Source organism: Oratosquilla oratoria, chromosome 28, assembly GCF_046742065.1.
Source record: "Oratosquilla oratoria isolate Oo_2021 chromosome 28, ASM4674206v1, whole genome shotgun sequence".
Taxonomy (NCBI): Eukaryota; Metazoa; Arthropoda; class Malacostraca; order Stomatopoda; family Squillidae; genus Oratosquilla; species Oratosquilla oratoria.
Genome location: NC_134804.1, coordinates 1,927,107 through 1,945,933, shown reverse-complemented (window position 1 = coordinate 1,945,933; position 18,827 = coordinate 1,927,107). Strand labels below are relative to the sequence as shown.

At 41.8% G+C, this 18,827-nt stretch overlaps 1 protein-coding gene across 4 annotated transcripts in view; it reads left to right on the top strand.

Moving 5' to 3' along the window:
• Positions 1–18,827, top strand: part of Sulf1 (Extracellular sulfatase Sulf1) — a 233,720-nt gene that overhangs the window by 47,787 nt on the left and 167,106 nt on the right. For all 4 annotated transcript variants that reach the window (XM_076210898.1, XM_076210900.1, XM_076210899.1 and 1 more), the window contains exon 2: positions 4,460–5,559. In XM_076210898.1, coding sequence (XP_076067013.1) covers positions 4,533–5,559 — 1,027 coding nt within the window. In that variant the 5' untranslated portion in view covers positions 4,460–4,532. The remainder of the gene's footprint in view (positions 1–4,459; positions 5,560–18,827) is intronic.

The window sequence follows — 18,827 nt, the reverse complement described above, 5'->3', positions numbered from 1 at the left end:
ATTGTATGAAGGAGTAATCATGCTGACAGTACTGTGTGAGGCAGAAACATGGAACATAAGAGAGGAAGAATTTAATTGTGAGATGAAATGACTGAGAAATGATGAGGTGAGGAGGAGAGTGGGTGTGGAAAGGGAGTTGGGACATTGGGTTGATGAAAGGGTATTGGGATGGTTTGAACATTTGGAAAGAATGAGGGAAGACAGATTGGTAAAAGAGGTGTGGAAAGCAGAGGGAACATGAGGGGGCAACCAAGGATGAGATGGATGGATGGGTTAAAAGGGGCAATGGGAAAGAGGGTAATGTCTGTTGAAGAAGGATGGGACAAGACAGAATGGAGAATAATTATGTATGGATGATGCTGTGATACATAAGAGGGAGTGGGTGGGGGATGGAGTTTATGTGAAAAATAAACTTACACAACCTGAAGGGATTTCTCCCTTTCTTCTCCATTTCTGCATGAGGGGACGGAGAGGGGGTGTCACCGCTTTGGTGAAGCAGCCTTGCTGTGGATGTGCTGTCTTGCGACTGTTTCTGACCCAGGGCAGTGAGCGAGATGCAGGGATGACCTGTCATCCAGGAGGAGCCAAGATGGGAGGGATGGAGGGGGTGGATAGGAGTGGAGTATGTGGGGATGGAATGGGTGGGAGTGGATTTTATGCTTTTGTTTTATTGGCTACCTCCCTTGTAAGGGGAAAAAAGCCTTTGGTATATGTATATATATACTGTTGTCTCATATACAGTTCTTCCGATAAGTTTCCATTACAAGGCAACCATGAGCTTAGTGTCGCTCAACAGGACTCTTTTTGACTTGGGTCAATTAGATACCAGAGCTCCTTGACTGCCAATTTTTTTCTCTCCCTTTTATTTGGAAGTGCCCCAGAGTTCTAAGGCCAGGAAATGTATGCCTTGCACTTAGAAGAACAAGAAACTGACACAGCTTAAATCTTTTCGCCATATCTCGGAACCAAACTTACATACATACATATACCAAGGCTTTTTCCCCCTTTCAAGGGAGGTAGCCAAAAAGGGAAAGGCATAAAAATACTCCCACCCATTTCATCCCTAAATACACTCCACACCTCTCACCCTCCCTCTCATCTGAGCACCACCTGGATGACGGGTCATCCCTGCACCTTGCCCACCGCCCTGGGTCAGAAGCAGTGTTGCAAGACACAGCACATCCACAGCAAGGCCGCTTCATTTAATCGGCGACCCCCCTTGCATATAAGGAGAGGACGGGGAGAAATCCCTTCGGGCTGCGTCAAAATTTACTCACACATACTACCACACCCACCACCCCCCGCCCATTCCTCCTCATGCAATCACACATCATCCATATACAACCATTCTCCACTCACCTCTGTCTTCTGTCCTCTCCCTTCCTTCCTCAACAGACATTCCCCTCTTCCCCAAAGCCCCCTTTACCCCATCCATCCATCTCATCCTAGGACGTCCCCTCATGTTCACTCCCTCCACATCTGCCTTCCATACCTCTTTTACTAGTCTTTCTTCACTCATTCTTTCCATGTGTCCAAACCATCCTAATATTCTTTCATCAACCCTATCTCCCAGCTCCTTTTTCACCCCTGTTCTCCTCCTCACCTCCTCATTTCTCACTCTATCCAGCCTAGTAACCCCCACCATACTTCTCAGACACCTCATCTCAAACACATTCAAACTCCTTCTCTCTTCTTCTCTTATGTTCCACGTTTCTGCCCCATACAGTGCTGTTGGCACAATCACTCCTTCATACAGTCTCCTCTTTGCATCCATTCCTCATTACACTCTTTAATCCACCAAGGCATTTACTCGCTTCTCTCAATCTACATTCTACCTCCACCTTCACTCCACCTTTTCCTGCTACACTTGCACCCAAGTGTCTAAAACTATCCACTTCCTCCAGTCGCTCTCCCTTAATGCGGAACCAAACTTACTTCATGTTAAAAAAAAAAAAAAAAAAAGTTGAAATGCCTCGGATTTAAAGCTCACAACCAGCTGTGGCTACCGCCATCAACGTTAGACAATCCTACACTCAATGTTCATAGAGCCATCCGGGGCAACCTTAACATGTCTCCAGAGGAGATGGCTCGTGGACATCTTCCGTGCGGAATGCCCTCTTAAATCAAGGCCATTTTAATAGGAGAGTATTGTACAAACCACGTGGCGTGGAACACTCGTTGTCTCCCCCACGTGGCTGGACCTGACGCGCCAGCCACACATACCTGCCTATGACAATGCGACCCTGCTTGACCGGACCTAACCTAATCCAGTGCTGTTATGTAATTATGCACCACGGGTGACTACCCAGGTGGTATATATATATATATATATGTTGGCTCTTGGCCACATGTAAAATCAGTTCACTTCCAACCAACTAATAAACGACAAACTACCTGCTAAAACTCTTTTCTTCTCACTGTAGCCCATAGTGGCTACATACTCTATGCTTGGAAATCGCTGTTTCTAACCATCTAAGATCAGGCCGGAGGAGAAGATTGAATAATTTCTGAAGAAAAGTTAAACAATGACCATCTTATGACCAAGTCATGCGTATCTTAACTTTGTGTGTTTGTACATGCATTATTTTGTCATTGTTACATATGGCTCTCCTTCAAGAATTACTTTGTCTTCAACCATGGGCTGACTTGAGTGGGCTAGAGCTATGGTTGATGTAATGGTGGAGAGAGAGCTTTTGAATTTATTAATCATTAAATATTAGGTTTCAAGTCTTCCCAAATTCCAGGAGTACTAGTAGTTTATGTTCTAAGAACATAGAAACCAAAAGATTCATGATTAGCTCTGTCGATGTCCGTAAAATCCACATGGATATTGAAACAAATGTAACAATGTGTATTTCATTTTTACATGTGCCTGAAACACATCAATCGTGCTAACCTCCATTATCAGGTGAGCCAAGGAATTTGGCATAACATTGGTAACACTCGTTTGGTATATCCCATAGGCAGTCAGACCAAGGATAGGCTCTAAGGCTGCCCGCACACGAGCAACATTTAATTGCTAGTTGTCACAACGGAATATTGTCACAATAAAAAAATTGTCGCAACGATAAGTTGTCGGTAAGGTACACACGAGCCACGCGATGGCGGCAACTATTGTTTATAGTGGTTCATTTTATACTAGCACACACATACACAATTCTATTGACATACATACATACACAAGAACATACATACATAACAACATACATACATATGAACATACATCCATAACAAATACATACTTATGAACTTACATACACACTGCTCGGTGGTGGATTGGTAAAGCACTGGCCTCACAAGCCAGAGAACCGGGGTTCGATTCCCCGGCCGGGCGGATAAGTTGGGTTTGTCTCCTTTCACGTGTAACCCCTGTTCACCTAGCAGTGAGTAGGTACGGGACATTAGCCAAGGAGTTGTGACCTTGCTGTCCCGGTGTGTGGTGTGTAAGTGGTCTCAGACCTACCCAGAGATCGGCAAATAATGAGCTCTGAGCTCACTGCCGTAGGGTGGTGTCTGGCTGTCTTGACAGAGACTGCAGCAGATCCGAGGTGAATAGGTGAATACATACATAAGAACATACATTCAGGCAGATGCACTGACCTTCCAGACAATAGTTAACGTTTTCCTTTCAAATAAATACAATATGTTTTTACCTTTCTCCTTTTTATCCTCAGGGGAGAGAATATTCCAATCGCTCACCACAGCCTCACATACCTCACTCCACAACTTTTCTTTTATATTCTTATCGCTGTATTCCTTTAGTTGGAAATCATGAAGAGGTGGTCTCTTCTCTACCTCTGTTATGAGTGTTTCGCAGTCAAATAACTCTTATTACAGACATGACGTAATACCATGTCCTCCCACCACTGCAGTCTGAAAGACAACAAGGCAGCATCAGGCTGGGTGGCGGCAACGAAAAGTTGTTCGTGTGCGAACTCCCATTTGAAATAACGTTTTCTATCGCCTGCCACAGTTGCCGACAATAATTGTGTTGTCGGAGAAATTGATCCGGTCGCAACTACCACACAATTTTTTGTTGTCGCCTCAGGAAAAATTGTCCATGTGCGGGCACCCATAGAGATGTGTGCGTTCTATTTTTTGGCAATTTTTTGTTGTGACAACTAGCAACAAAATGTTGCTCGTGTGCGGGTACCTAACTGTACCTGGGTGACGCACGTCACAATCTTAATACTCAAAATCCTACTGACCTAACAATAAGACTATTATGCCATTTGTCGAAACGAGAATATTCAGTTCTCATGAATCTGTACAATGTTGGGCATTTATGTATCACTGTAACGATATGGATGGGCTGTGTTGTATGTTAGAGGTTGGGATGTGATTTGACGAAGCGAGTACCCCACGTTAAGTGGAGATGAAACGTTATTTGTGTGAATATCATTTACTTTGGTTTGGCATAGTTCAAATGAGCATTATGTGTTTGTATCTTTTGTTTCAGGGATGGCGGCATCCCCGGGATAGACGTTTGAACAGTAGCAGCAACAGCATATCTGAATCTCGGACACCTGGCTATGGCGCTCTTGGCCACTCTCTACACGCTAGTCCTCTTTGTCTGCGCCATAGCATGGGATCCAGCAAAGCAGGAGAGAGGAGGGGTGCCCGCCTGGGAAGGTGACAGGAATCATGACAGGGTGCAGACACCATACCACCAATGGCACCAGCAGCAGCAGCAGCACGATTACCGTCACGACTGGTTATCTGGGAATCTTACCAGTAGACGCACTGACGCCAGTGCGTGGAACATGCAAGGGAGGTCTAATGGTGGGCGCCATGGCAGTCGTCAGCAAACGCGGCAGCATTTGCATTTACAGCAGAGCCACTCTAGTCGCAGTCACGGAGACCAAAACCAACAACACCATCTTCAGTATAAACCCCAACACCACAAGCAGCATCATGACAAAAAACACCAGAAGCAGCGTACCTCATGGCGACAGCGGGACGCGTGGAACGCAGCCATTGGTGACAAAAATGACGGTGATAGCAGTAGTAGCAGTATCGGCGAGGCGTGGCGCCGGGGCGGCTCTCGTCAAGATCGACCTTCCGGACAGCGCTCCCCCTACGGCCGTTTACCTCAAGATAGGCATATTACATGGAGCAACCCGCGTCCAGAACGTAAACCTACATCACAGCATCGGGAAGAACAACGGAGAAAAAATCCTTCTCATCAGCGCCACAGCAGTATTAGTAACAGGCAGCCATGGCATGTGCGGGATACGGTACAGCCTTTCGATGGTGGCGATTCACGGCGTCGGGAACCAGGGCACTCGTTACCAGAGACGTCTTGGCGCACCCAACGATATGGTGTCAACCATAACAGCACTAAACACAACGGAGACCACCGTAATCACTTAAACACTCACATCAACACGCATAATCGTGTGGCACATCAGGGCTTTGAGTCTTTACAAGAAGCGCTGCACGGGTCAAGGCGTACGGAACAGAAGTCGCAGGGGCGCAACAAGGAGTCACAGCAGGGCTTTGGCACCAAGCGACCAAACATTGTCCTCATCATCACCGACGATCAGGACGTTGAACTAGGTATTTCTGAAGTCTTGATTTTATGTTCATTTATATGCTTGCATGTCATGATTAACCCATTAAACTCCGATGACAAGATGTCTTGTCATTTGGTCAAATTAAACAAAAAATCATAAAACACCAAAATGATTGATCAAACACCAGAAAAATATGGCGTCAGTCCTCGCTTCGTGCGAGGACTGACGTCATATTTTTCTGGTGTTTGATCAAACATTTTGGTGTTTTATGATTTTTTGTTTAATTTGACCAAATGACAAGACATCTTGTCATCGGAGTTTAATGGGTTATATGCTACACTCCCCTGTTTATGTTTAAGTTTGAGTGGTATAGTGGCCAGAACAGGGGGAGTTACGAACAAGTTTGTAAAAAGTAGTTTTAGCTCATCTTAAGAATGGTGGTGTTGAATGAGACCATCTTTCCTCTTTTATTATATTTATTTATGTCTCGCTTTAATTGTAATTTTTTAAATGGGGTAGTGATAGTGTATGGAATGTGGGAGACTGGACTTAGATATTTAGATACCGACCTTATATATGGTTCTAAGGGCCACAGTCTTAGACTGACTTCTCTCTGCTTGAGACTTAGATTGATCTCACTTTGATAGCTAAGATGAAACCTCTGAAAGGGCAAGGCTCCTCCAAAAATCTATGATTGGACTCAGACACGCCCTCTTTGGGACATCTGGCCCTCACTGAATAGGCCCTTGTTCATTGAAGGTCAGCGGGGTCATGCTATACATTAGTTCACGACAAGAAAAACCTTACCCTCAACAAGAAATTAATGATGTGGACTAACTTCAGACTAGGGGCCTACGCGCGCGAAGCCAGCGTGTAACGCCAGCGTGCGATGCTAGTAACTAGTATCAACTAGTATCATCGCCAGTACAACGCGGTGATGTTTCGTCATCAAACCAGTCACCACATAGTCCCCCTTTTGGAGAAGCGTGTGTCCACACAAGCCAAAATAAAAGAAAGACAAAAGTCACAGCCTCAGACGTCCCCGCCCGCACCACACAAAACAAGATTTAGGGTGTGGGGGAGGAGTTCTAGGGGCCTCGAACTCAGAATAGAAGGTGAAGTGGAATTCACCCGCCCCTGGGAACGATGGGTACAGAGAAAAAAAAAAGTAGAAATATGTATATCATACTGAATAAATAAAATATTTGCTTCAGCTAGAGCAGGGGAAGGGTGTCTTCTCAGTAGTACGAAAGAGGTATCCCCGAGGCGACAGATACAGTTCCTCATCACAGGGGTAGCTCAAGGGAGATTAGCGCGGGTGCTCTCCCACAAACAGGGAGACTCGGGTCCAGATGAGCATTGCGAGAAATAACGATTCCACCGCTCCGTTCCCCGGACGATTAGTCCGCTGCAGAGTCTCAGTACCTGGCTAAATCCTATGGGATTGGTCCGCTGCGTATCTGTAAGGTAATTTCAGAGGGAACAAAAGCGGCCGAATAATCGTTGTGGAAACAACGATGTGCAATTTGTCTGTCCTTCTTAAGACGTTGAGAAATGATATCGCAGTGTACAGGTCTCAAGTCCAATTCCATTGAAGAAGTTTGAGAACAGAATTGGGGGGTATAGGTCTCAAGTCCAATAATTTCTACTCCCTACACTTTAATCAGTATGGCCGAAATATTCAATTTCTGTTTCATTCCGACATGCTCACATACTCATCCTTTGTAACAGGTTAACAGTGTCCATATTATTTCAATCATTACGGTATGAACGAAGATTAAATCATACGGCCCTTCGCTTATGACTTTATAGGCTCCTTGTAATTATTGTTCTTGATTTAGAATAAATGATTTAGTAATGCTTGCAGTATTGGTGATCAGTGGTATGCGCATTCATACATCACGCGGTATTTTCCCCATATGTCAATGGATAAACATCAATTTAACATACGGTAAATAGTTCTGGTAAACCTCTTGGGTTCGGTATCAGCAAAACGTAGACATTTATCCAATATATTTAAGTTAAACCATGATCTCGAATCGTTAGAATAATCTAAATTATGTCACTGGGGTAACTTAATGACAAATGCAGAAATTAAGTTAATATCTCACGGCCACGGCTCCCGCATACCCGGCAGCAAAAGACCTTTAAATGGGTGCATCTCATTGCCGCTTCCTAATCGATGTGTTTATCCCATTTCATTTAATATAGATATAGCTCTTTAATGTATGGCTAATCATATCAATTATTTATCATGTGAGTTCAATGGAACCTCTCCAGTACGTATGGAAAATGCATTAGGAGCCGGAGCGTTTACTGTTTTGACACAATGGGTTTCACAATTTCGTTTACAGTACATTGATCATAGGTTAAGGCTTGATTCACACTATCGGTCCGGTCGCGCTCCACTCCCGTTCCGCTCTCGGTCCGGTCCAATATTGTCTCATTAATTTCAATGGAAGCATTCACACTGGCGCTCTCGCTCCAGTCTCGCTCCGGTTTCGCTCCGGTCACGGTTCCGTCAAAAGATATTTTTACTGGAGCGAGACCGGAGCGTGACTGGATCGTGAGCGCCAGTGTGAACTCAGTTGCCACGGTCCTGGTCCACTCCAGTCGAGATTCAGCCTTCATATAAGCAAGTAGTGTTACCTGCTGTCCTACCAAACCATGGGTAATCCAAAGGAAACACCACAGTGGGATCATGAGAATGTTATAAAAATTATAAAAATACGTTTTCTTTTTATTTATCACTGATACAATGACAATGCGTACAGCGAGGATATACATAAGCACCAACTGAATAAAATATAACCTACAAAACTTACTTTAATTTTGTGGATTCAGATGAAATGCTAATAGAATCAGTCAAAAGGTAAACCAGAGCTGTATGACCTGACTTCGCTGCACTACAGTGATAACGTGGCGAAAAGAAGAAGCTGTGTTGAAATAAGCAGGCAGCTGGGTTGTGAAGATAAGAAATTCCATACAATTGCCTAATGTCCACTGTGGAAATGCATTTCCTATCCTCACTAAACAATTTTCCTATACAATAATGTTTGCATACTTATCATATTGCCAAGGTACTGAGAGAAAAAAAAATACACATTATTAACCGAAGAAAGAAATTCCATATGTATGATAACCTATTATCCACTGCGGAAATGCATCTCCTTAGCTCACTCAACAAATATTCTTACACAAGTTTGTTTGTCTACTTATATTTCATCCTTTTGCCAAGGCATTGAACCAGCTAGGGAGCTGAAATAATCTTTCAGTGTTTCTTTCACGCCAAAAGCCTCCTTCGTAGCATTTCCCCCCTCTTCCTCTCATTGGACGTACTATGTTTGATGGAGGCATGACAACAGTATCTGGTAATGCAACAGCATTTGGGTGTATCAGATTGTGAAGTATGCATGTTGTTGTAATGATCGCATTAGCGTTAGAAGGCATAGCTTTAAGTTTCCTTAAATATATTCTGAAGGTTTGCACTAGAATACCAAATGTGCACTCAGCTATCCTCCTGGCTCTAGATAATCTATAATTAAAAATCCTCTTCTCTACCTTATGTTCAGTCTGTGAACCTGGGTAGGGCCTCATCAAATTTCTCTTCAGCGGGAAAGCCTCATCTCCCACTATAACGTATGGTGCAAGCACATCAGTGTCAGGAAATGCAGCATCTTCTTGTACATTTCAGGTCATCCTCAATTTTGGATAGTATTTTCTCAAATGTTCCTTTGTTCATTCTGAAATAGCTGTGGAATTTACTCTCATCATCAATAAGACGAGGATACAGAGTATGAAATTCTCCTTCAGTCTTCCTATCTTGCAACATAGGATGAACCCACAATTTCTTTCTTTTTCTATTTTGTTTTCCTTCTTCTTCATCAAGTGCAATAGCGATTATTGCCAACTCGGCGTCAGAAAAGTCACACATCCTTCGTAACTGATGGTAAGACTTCTACTGGTGTCGAGGGAGGGGGGATGACGGGAACGAGAGGGGACCGATAGTGTGAATACCTCAGAACCGAGAGCGAAGCGCGACCGGACCGATAGTGTGAATCAACCCTGAATACCTCAGAACCGGAGCGGAACGAGACCGGAGCGTGACCGGACCGATAGTGTGAATCAACCCTAATACGCAAACTGCCTAAAGTTAATTCATTTCATCCATAGCCGAGGAGTGGGAAGGTAATGTGCAAGAAGAAACTCGGTCTTTTTTCAATACAACAAATCTGTACTCTAAGCATTAGTGCTAATTATTTGTATAACATCACCCAATAAATCAATATTCTCAAGTTTGAAACCTTATATGATTTCCGCGGAAGTACTGCTTAATAATCTCACTTTTAATGGGAGCTCAAATTTTCATTCTCATTCTATTTTATGTATTCATATATTCTCTTGATAGCTGCTATCAAGAGAATGAGTAACGAAAACTGAAATCATACTGAAAAGGATATCGCATATAAGATTGTACCAAGAAACTAAAACTGAATGCCCTAGAAAATAGAAAGGAATCAGCGAGCTGATTGAGCATCCCTGCCATAATACTTCGAGATACATCGAGTTTAAGCAGAAATATATTTGAAAGAACATACAAATCTACCGGATAAATGGCACCTCCGAATGTAAGCATCCCGTGGGTAGAAAGGTTAGGAGTGCAGCAAATGAAACTCATGAAACGATAGACAAAAGTCAAACAGTTATGTGAGATGATAATAACTTGAGAACCAACATTCCGGAAGGAAATTCTAGATTAAAACTTATGTTTAAGGGCATACTTGAAATTATTCCATAATAAGAGGAGATTGAAATATTCCACAAATAAATTTACACAAACTCGTATGTATACAGAAACTGGATTTGACAGTGTTAGCTATAAAGAAGAACATTTTCTGTTCTAGTACGTAAAAAGAAGCTTTTTGAAAACCAATCCAAAGGAAGTTCATGGGATCGTGGATTTGGTGTTAGTTTTTATCAGTTTGGTACGATGGTGTTAGGTATTGGCAAAAGATATCGCAAGCAAATGAGCTGAAGTTAAATGTCCTGTCCGCACAGAATTCATTATATGTAACGTCATATAAAGAATAATAAAAATTATCTCTGCTTCATTTAATACTTGACATTTTTATTTTATTTTTGTATTTATTTTAGAGGACCTTAATTCAGAAATTATTCTTGTGTTCCATGGTCATTGTTGAATATCCGAAATAACTTTCCAGTGCCTATTTGTTGTATAGAAAAAAAGGTTATAACTCTGGAATTGATCAAATTAGAAAGATGATCTTAAGATTTCTTCTCAGTAATTTTTCCCAGGCATTATAAGACCTGTTACCTTGTATTCAGAATTACTATACGGTGGCTCTAATTGACTTCCGTATGGTTGAAAAAAGGAAATGCTTGAAACAGTTTCGGTCGATTTCATGTAGCAGTCTTCACAGTGAACGGACGGTGTTGTTTCCTACAACGCAGCACCGTATTCCGTCGTGTCTTGGATGAAAACGTGCATTTGAGAAGACTGACTTGGTTAAGGGGCTCCCACTTGATGGAGAACGTCTTACGTGGGTTTTCCTCCCCAGTTGAATAAAATAGTTAGTCCTTAGCTGGAATAAGATCCATAAAGTACGTCGCTATGTTGAAGAGGCTCAGAAAGGAATACAGTAGACTGGAGGTATTCACTGCCTGGCAGCGGTCGTGTTCGGATCTACTCAGGAAGAACGAGCCATTACTAGTAGACTATCAAAGGGTTGAACACAGCGACAAACATCGGTAAGCCAAGTGCTTACCGACTCGGAATATCAACCAGACCTCCACCGATTTCAGTGAAAATCGCAACGGAAGAAGAGAGAATTCCACCTCCTGAGAAGTGGGATAGCCAAGGAGCAACAATAGTTGCTATGGGTTTAGCCATAACTAGCAGCGATAGTAATGAAGAAGATGGATTTCAGTTAGTCGAGAGAAGAAAACGAAAATTAAAAACGAAAGTGAGTATTGATGCTAAACCCAAAACTATGGACAAAAAAGTGAAGACATCTACTGAAAGAAAACAACAACAACAACAACGCAGATGGTGCAACTACAACAAACAGCGAGAAAGAATTACCCAGGCAACTAAGTAGAAGGAAACAACTCCATTTTCCCACTACGCTAGATGACCTATCACGACAAGGTGAAGTGGGCAATTGGGCTCGTCAAAGTACAACAGGAATTTGAAGTACGATTTAAGGAAGGCAAGTATAAACCCTACTTTACCGTAAAAGACACTGAAGCTGTGGAACACCTCACAACTATAGGCTGTGAAAGCATCATAATGGAAGAACCAGAAGAAAATGGAAAGTACACGAAGGTAATACTGTTCGATTTTCCCACGTACCTCGATCCAGAAGTCGTACTGCTTGATGATAGATTTGTATGGATTAAAGGATGTGAAGTTTGGTAGAATGGCAGACATGAACTAGACCACAACTCGTAGTGTTGCACCTCCCCCTGTTTATGTTTTAAGTTTGAGTGGTAGCTGTGGTAGAGTACCCAGAACAGGGGGAGTTACGAACAAGTGTATTTACCTAGTTGTATTTTACGGGAAGGGGAGCTATGCTGGTGGTGTCCCGTACGAACAAGTTTGAATGAAATAGTTTTAACATATCTCATAATGATGGTGTTGAATGAGACCAGTTTTATTAATGTCTCTCTTAATTGTCATTTTGAATTCGAGTAGTGATTGTATACGGGGTGTGGGAGGCTGGACTTGTATATTTGATACAGACTTTATATATGGCCACTCTTAATAATAGACACAGACTTGCCCGCTGGATTAGACTGACTTCTCTCTTTTTGATAATATAAGGACATGAGAATGAAGGAGACTGCAAGAGACCATAAGCCCTATATTAGGCAGTTCCAAGTCCATTACCACTTGTCATCCTCATCCATAAAGTTGTCAAATCGTTTCATAAAACAACTGCTATTTTCATTGTTCACTACATGGTTACCGAGTCTATTCCATTCGTTCTTGCCTATTTCTTTCTTAAATCTAGAATTGTCCAATTTAAGTCCATTACAGTGAGTCCTGCCCTGTTGTCTTAATATGATGACCTTATTTGCGTCACTCTTGTTAAAGACTTTGATCCACTTAAACACCTCAATTAAATCACCCCGCACTTTGCGTATTCCCAGAGAGTGTAAGTGGTGCCTAAGCCTCTCTTCGTAAGGTAAATTTCTGAGCCCATGTATCATTTTTGCCATTCTCCTCTGTACTGATTCTAGTGAATTGATGTCCATTCTATAAGACGGAGACTAAAACTGTACCGCATAGTCAAGGATGGGTCTAACTAACGCTAGATAGAGTTTGATAATTGTTTCTGCAATTCTATTCGTAACCGTCCTAGCAATGAAACCTAATGCTCTGTTAGCTTTATTCCCGGCGCTAATGCACTGTTTCCCGGTCAGGACTCACTAGAACTCCCAAGTCTTTCTCGCATTCTGTTTTCTTTAAAAACGTGATATCTAAGCTATATCTATTTTCAGGGTTGTGTAGCCCTACGTTTAACACGCTGCACTTAGAGATGTTGAAGTTCATTTGCCATTTCACCGACCATGTGAACAATTTGTTAAGATCGTTCTGCATAATCTCTGCGTCGTCTCCTGACCTAATTAGGCGTCCTATTTTAGTGTCGTCCGCAAACTTACTAACATCACTATTAATCCCATTGCCCAAGTTGTTTATGTACATAATGAACAATTAGGTACCCATAATCCTTGGGGGACCCCACTAGAAACACTCCCCCACCTAGATTTTACTCCATTTATGGTGACCCGCTGTTTTCTGTCACTGATCCAAGGTCGAATTCATTCTAACTTTTTCTCCTATGCCATGGGCTTTGATTTTATTTAGTAGTCTTTGATGGGACACCTTGTCAAACGCTTTGCTAATGTCAAGGTAAATAACATCGTAACTATTATTGTTATCTGACGCCTAATATACTTTAGTATAAAAAGAATATTAGTCACACATGGTTTACACTTGTAGAAACCTTGCTGTGTGTCACGAATCAAATTATGTCTTTCAATGTGTTCTCTGAGTCTATTAACTATTATTAACTCAAACATTTTACCTATAATTGATGTCAAACTGATTGACCTGTAGTTGCATATAGACGATCTATTTCCCTTCTTAAAAACAGGAACAACGTTTGCCTGCCTCCAAGCAATAGGCACAAAACCAGTGTCTACCGATTTATTAAATATTTCAGTTAACTGGTCGCAGATTTCAAATTTACGCTCTTTAAGCACTCTCGGAAAATTTTCGTCTGGACCCGGGGATTTTGTAGCTTTGAAGTCTTTCAACCTCCTTGACTACTTCTACCGTACTAATGCTGATATTAGATAGTCTACTTTTTTCATCCCCACTGAAAATCGATTAGCAGTCATGTACCTTATCTAATCTCTCCTTAGTAAATACCGAGAGAAAATATTTGTTAAACGCCTCACTCATTTTTTCCTCCGATTCTATCGTGATGTTTTCATAATTTTGAATTGGGCCTATCATTTCCTTATTTTTGGTTCTGTAGAGATGAAAGAAGCCCTTGGAAGTAGGTAGAAACAACTTTGCCAACCGTGTAGTGAATGAATGGAATAAACTTCCTGCACAGGTAGTGCAATGTAGTTCAGTTCGAAGCTTTAAGAAACATTTAGATAAATACCTAAGTAAGATGCTGTAATAATTATGATTTATTTTATATTATTTTGTTTTGTTATTTGTCTGTCTGATTTTCATTTATTATTAGTTATATGTCTATTATTATTTACTATTTACCTGTTTATTTATTATTTAATACCTATGCATTTATTTATGTATTTTATTTGTTATTTACATTATTATAGTTTTTATTTATTGTTTTATTATTAGTATGATTTTTTTTTCGCATCCGACCTACTAAGTATTTCAGCGGCTTTGACCCATCGTTTTTCCCATCATATTTCCGAAATAATCATTCACATCAGCATGGTATATTAGCACAGCTTAATTCACACCCGGCCATAATTTTTGACGTTGTAGTGTATTCACAAGTGTATCTAATTACGGTGTTTACTCTTGTGTGTCGTAGCCGACACCCGTGAAGTAAATCGAACAAGTGAAGTTGGGATACACGAGGTAGTTTGTGATGACGTCACGACTTCACCTGTTCGATTTACTTCACGGGTGTCGGCTACGACACACTTAATATCAAGAGTAAACGCTTTTGGGAGCTGTCAAGAGTTTTTATGAGAGTAGTAGAGCATGTGTTAGGATTAGAAATGGAGGGAGTGAGTGGTTTGAAGTAAAGGTGGGACTTCGTCAAGGATGCGTTATGTCGCCCTGGCTGTTCAACTTATACATGGATGGGGTGGTGCGAGAGGTGAATGCTAGGGTAGTGAGTCAGGGATTGGAGATGGTTAAAGAAAATGGAGAAAAGTGGGAGGTGAGCCAGCTGTTGTTTGCGGACGACACTGCGCTTGTGGCAGGGTCAGAGGAGGGATTGAGGAAGCTGGTGGCAGAGTTTGGGAGAGTATGTGATAGAAGAAAGCTAAAGATAAATGTGGGTAAAAGTAAGGTGATGAGATGTACAAGGGGTGAAAGTGGCAGTAGACTGGAAGTGAACATTAAGGGAGAGCGACTGGAGGAAGTGGATAGTTTTAGATACTTGGGTGCAAGTGTAGCAGGAAAAGGTGGAGTGAAGGTGGAGGTAGAATGTAGATTGAGAGAAGCAAGTAAATGCCTTGGTGGTTTAAAGAGTGTAATGAGGAATAGACATTTGGGAATGGATGCGAAGAGGAGACTGTATGAAGGAGTGATTGTGCCAACAGCACTGTATGGGGCAGAAACGTGGAACATAAGAGAGGAGAGAAGGAGTTTGAATGTGTTTGAGATGAGGTGTCTGAGAAGTATGGTGGGGGTTACTAGGCTAGATAGAGTGAGAAATGAGGAGGTGAGGAGGAGAACAGGTGTGAAAAAGGATTTGGGAGATAGGGTTGATGAAAGAATATTAGGATGGTTTGGACACATGGAAAGAATGAGTGAAGAAAGACTAGTAAAAGAGGTATGGAAGGCAGATGTGGAGGGAGTGAACATGAGGGGACGTCCTAGGATGAGGTGGATGGATGGGGTGAAGGGGGCTTTGGGGAAGAGGGGAATGTCTGTTGAGGAAGGAAGGGAGAGGACGGAAGACAGAGGTGAGTGGAGAATGGTTGTATATGGATGATGTTGTGACTGCATGAGGAGGAATGGGCGGGGAAGTGGGGGGTGGGGTAGTATGTGTGAGTAAATTTTGACGCAGCCCGAAGGGATTTCTCCCCGTCCTCGCCTTATATGCAAAGGGGGACGGAGAGGGGGGGTCGCCGATTAAATGAAGCGGCCTCGCTGTGGATGTACTGTGTCTTGCGACACTGCTTCTGACCGAGGGCGGTGGGCAGGGTGCAGGGATGACCCGTCATCCAGGAGGTGCTCAGATGAGAGGAAGGGTGGGAGGCGTGTGGAGTGTATTTAGGGATGAAATGGGTGGGAGTGTTTTTATGCCTTTCCCTTTTTGGCTACCTCCCTTGGAAGGGGGAAAAAGCCTTGGTATATGTATGTATGTATGCTCTCCTTTATATGGGAGGACGGAGAGGGGGGGTCGCCGATTTAATGAAGCGGCCTTGCTGTGGATGTGCTGTGTCTTGCAACACTGCTTCTGACCCAGGGCAGTGGACAGGGTGCAGGGATGACCCGTCATCTAGGAGGTGCTAAGATGGGAGGGAGGGTGGAGGGGTGTGGAGTGTTTTCGGGGATGAAATGGGTGGGAATGTTTTTGTGCCTTGTCCTTTTTGGCTACCCCCCTGGTAAGGGGGAAAAAAGCCTTGGTATATGTATGTATGTATGTAAATGCACTCTAACGTCAAAAATTGTGGCCGGGTGTGAATTAGGCTGTGCTAATATATCATACTGATGTGAATGGTTATATCGGAAATATGAGCGAAAAACGATGGGTCAAAGCCGCTGAAATACTTAGTAGATATGGACCAAAAGTCTCCTGTCGGCATGCTCCGCCTTTGTAATCCTTTGTAATCCTTGGGTTGGATTTCGCTTGTCTGGTAACCTTAATTTCATAGTTACGTTTCGCTATGCGCGTATTCTTTTTATTCAATCTTGCTATATCGTTGTATTTGGATCTAAGGTGTGTTTCTTCGTGTTTTTTATTTTTTTTATTTTTTTTTATTCTTACGTAAAGTCCTCTTTTCATTCCTATCTCATGTTTCAGCCTATCCGTCATCCATTTGGGAGTATTACTATTTTTTCCGTATTGGCTTAAAGGGAATGAATTTATTTTGTGCATATAGAATTAAATCTGTTAGGTTACTATACGTTTCATTCAAATTGCTGACCGGGCTGTTGACCCCGCGCCTGAAAGAGACCTAACCCAAGGCACCCATACCCTTTGTGACCCGACCCCGAAGACGAAGACCTATGATTGACTAAGTTAATTTCTGTTTACCATATTCTGACCATATTCTGACCAATAGCATTAGGAACATCTAGCCCTCACTAAATAGGGCCTTGTTCATTTAGGGTCAGCGAGATCAAACTACATATTAGTGCCCTGCAAGAAAAGCCTTACCCCAATAAGAAATTAATGATGTTATGGACCGAACTTCAGTCAAGGTTTTACGCACGCGAAACCAGCGTGCGATGCTAGTAACTAGTATCAAATAGTATCGTCTAGTATCGCCAGTACACCGTGGTGATGTTTCGTCATCAAACCAATCACCACAGTAGGACTATATAAAGGAAGTACACCACAGAAAGTATTTGTAAAATGTTTGGGGTATAAAAAACTGGCTGCGTATCGAGAACCGCCTGTGATGTCTCACAAGTGTTCGAAGTGGGACATGGCATGGAAATGCCATGGCGATTAATTATCGTTCTCTGTTCTGTGGGAACAAACACGACTCCAAGGGTTGTGTTAAGAAAATTAAAGAAAATAAAAAAAAAATCAAGTCAAAATGTTGTACCTGTGGTGGAGAACACAATGCAAATTTGTAGTTGTGCCCTAAGCGACCACAAATTAATGACAGTACTACGGAAAAAGAACTAGCACAAGGGAATGAAAAACAAAAGGAGCAGACGTATAACAGTGATATAGACAGCGTATGGAAAAGGAGAGAGATGGAAAATAAAAATAGGGCAGCAAATGAAAATGTAAGACAAGTGAAAACCAAAAATATAGGCACCGAACATGAAGGTAATGTAATAGCACTTGTTAAGAGCCTTAAAATGAAATTGAAAACTTAGAATTAGGGGTAAAGCAAATGGAACAAGCTTTGAGTGATTGTGCTGTCAAAGAGGCATGTATAATTGCAGTACAAGCTTGAAAAATCTCAGAGGGAGACGAGCAAGAATTTGAGTAAGCACAAGACTAAATGTAACCAGTGACATCGTAAAAATTGGCACTAGTGAATTACTAAATCTGATCAAAGATTATGTAAATAACCCTAACGTAGAAAAGAGGAACATAACATTGGAAATGATCAATCACGTTAGGAAGACTAACAAATATAATGGATCCAAACATTAATATATTATCATGGAATGTAAATAATTATAATTTATAAAGAAGATCAATAGATATATATACCTATGCACTATCACACGATGCAGACATAAGAGCATTACAAGAGGTTGGTATTAATGTTACACGTATACAGATCAAAGACTACCAACGATTTGAGCTACAACCATATTGAGAAAATAATACACGTGGACTAATAGCTTACATTAAAAACAACATTCCAGTTCGTCTACACCTTGCACAAAGAATACATGGTACAGTGTCTTAGTGTACGAATTCAGGGAAACTCAAAGTAAATGGAGCAAAGACCCTACAAATGAAAATACTAGAAAGTTACTTTTAAATGTTTCTGGGAATACCACCAATATTAAAGATAAAGCTAGGAATAAATATTGGAAAGCCTTCCTAAAGGATATAGGATCGGCTAAACCTTTGAATCAGATTTGGAGTAATGTAAACAAAGTTAGAGGAATTAAAAAGAAAATAATAGCCGACCCAAATCCCATAAGAAAAGCTAATGATTTAATGAATGCATGGATGTAGGACTAGTTATAGGAGTCTTCCTGAAAAGTTAAGAGAGTGTCTGAACAATAAAAGTTATTAAAGAGAACAAATGGCAAAAAAAATTAAATACTCGATGAAACTAGTGTACCATTTACAACGGAAGAGCTGTTAAATGCTATAAAAAAGGGCAAAACTACAACACCAGGGGAAGAAGACCTCACTTATG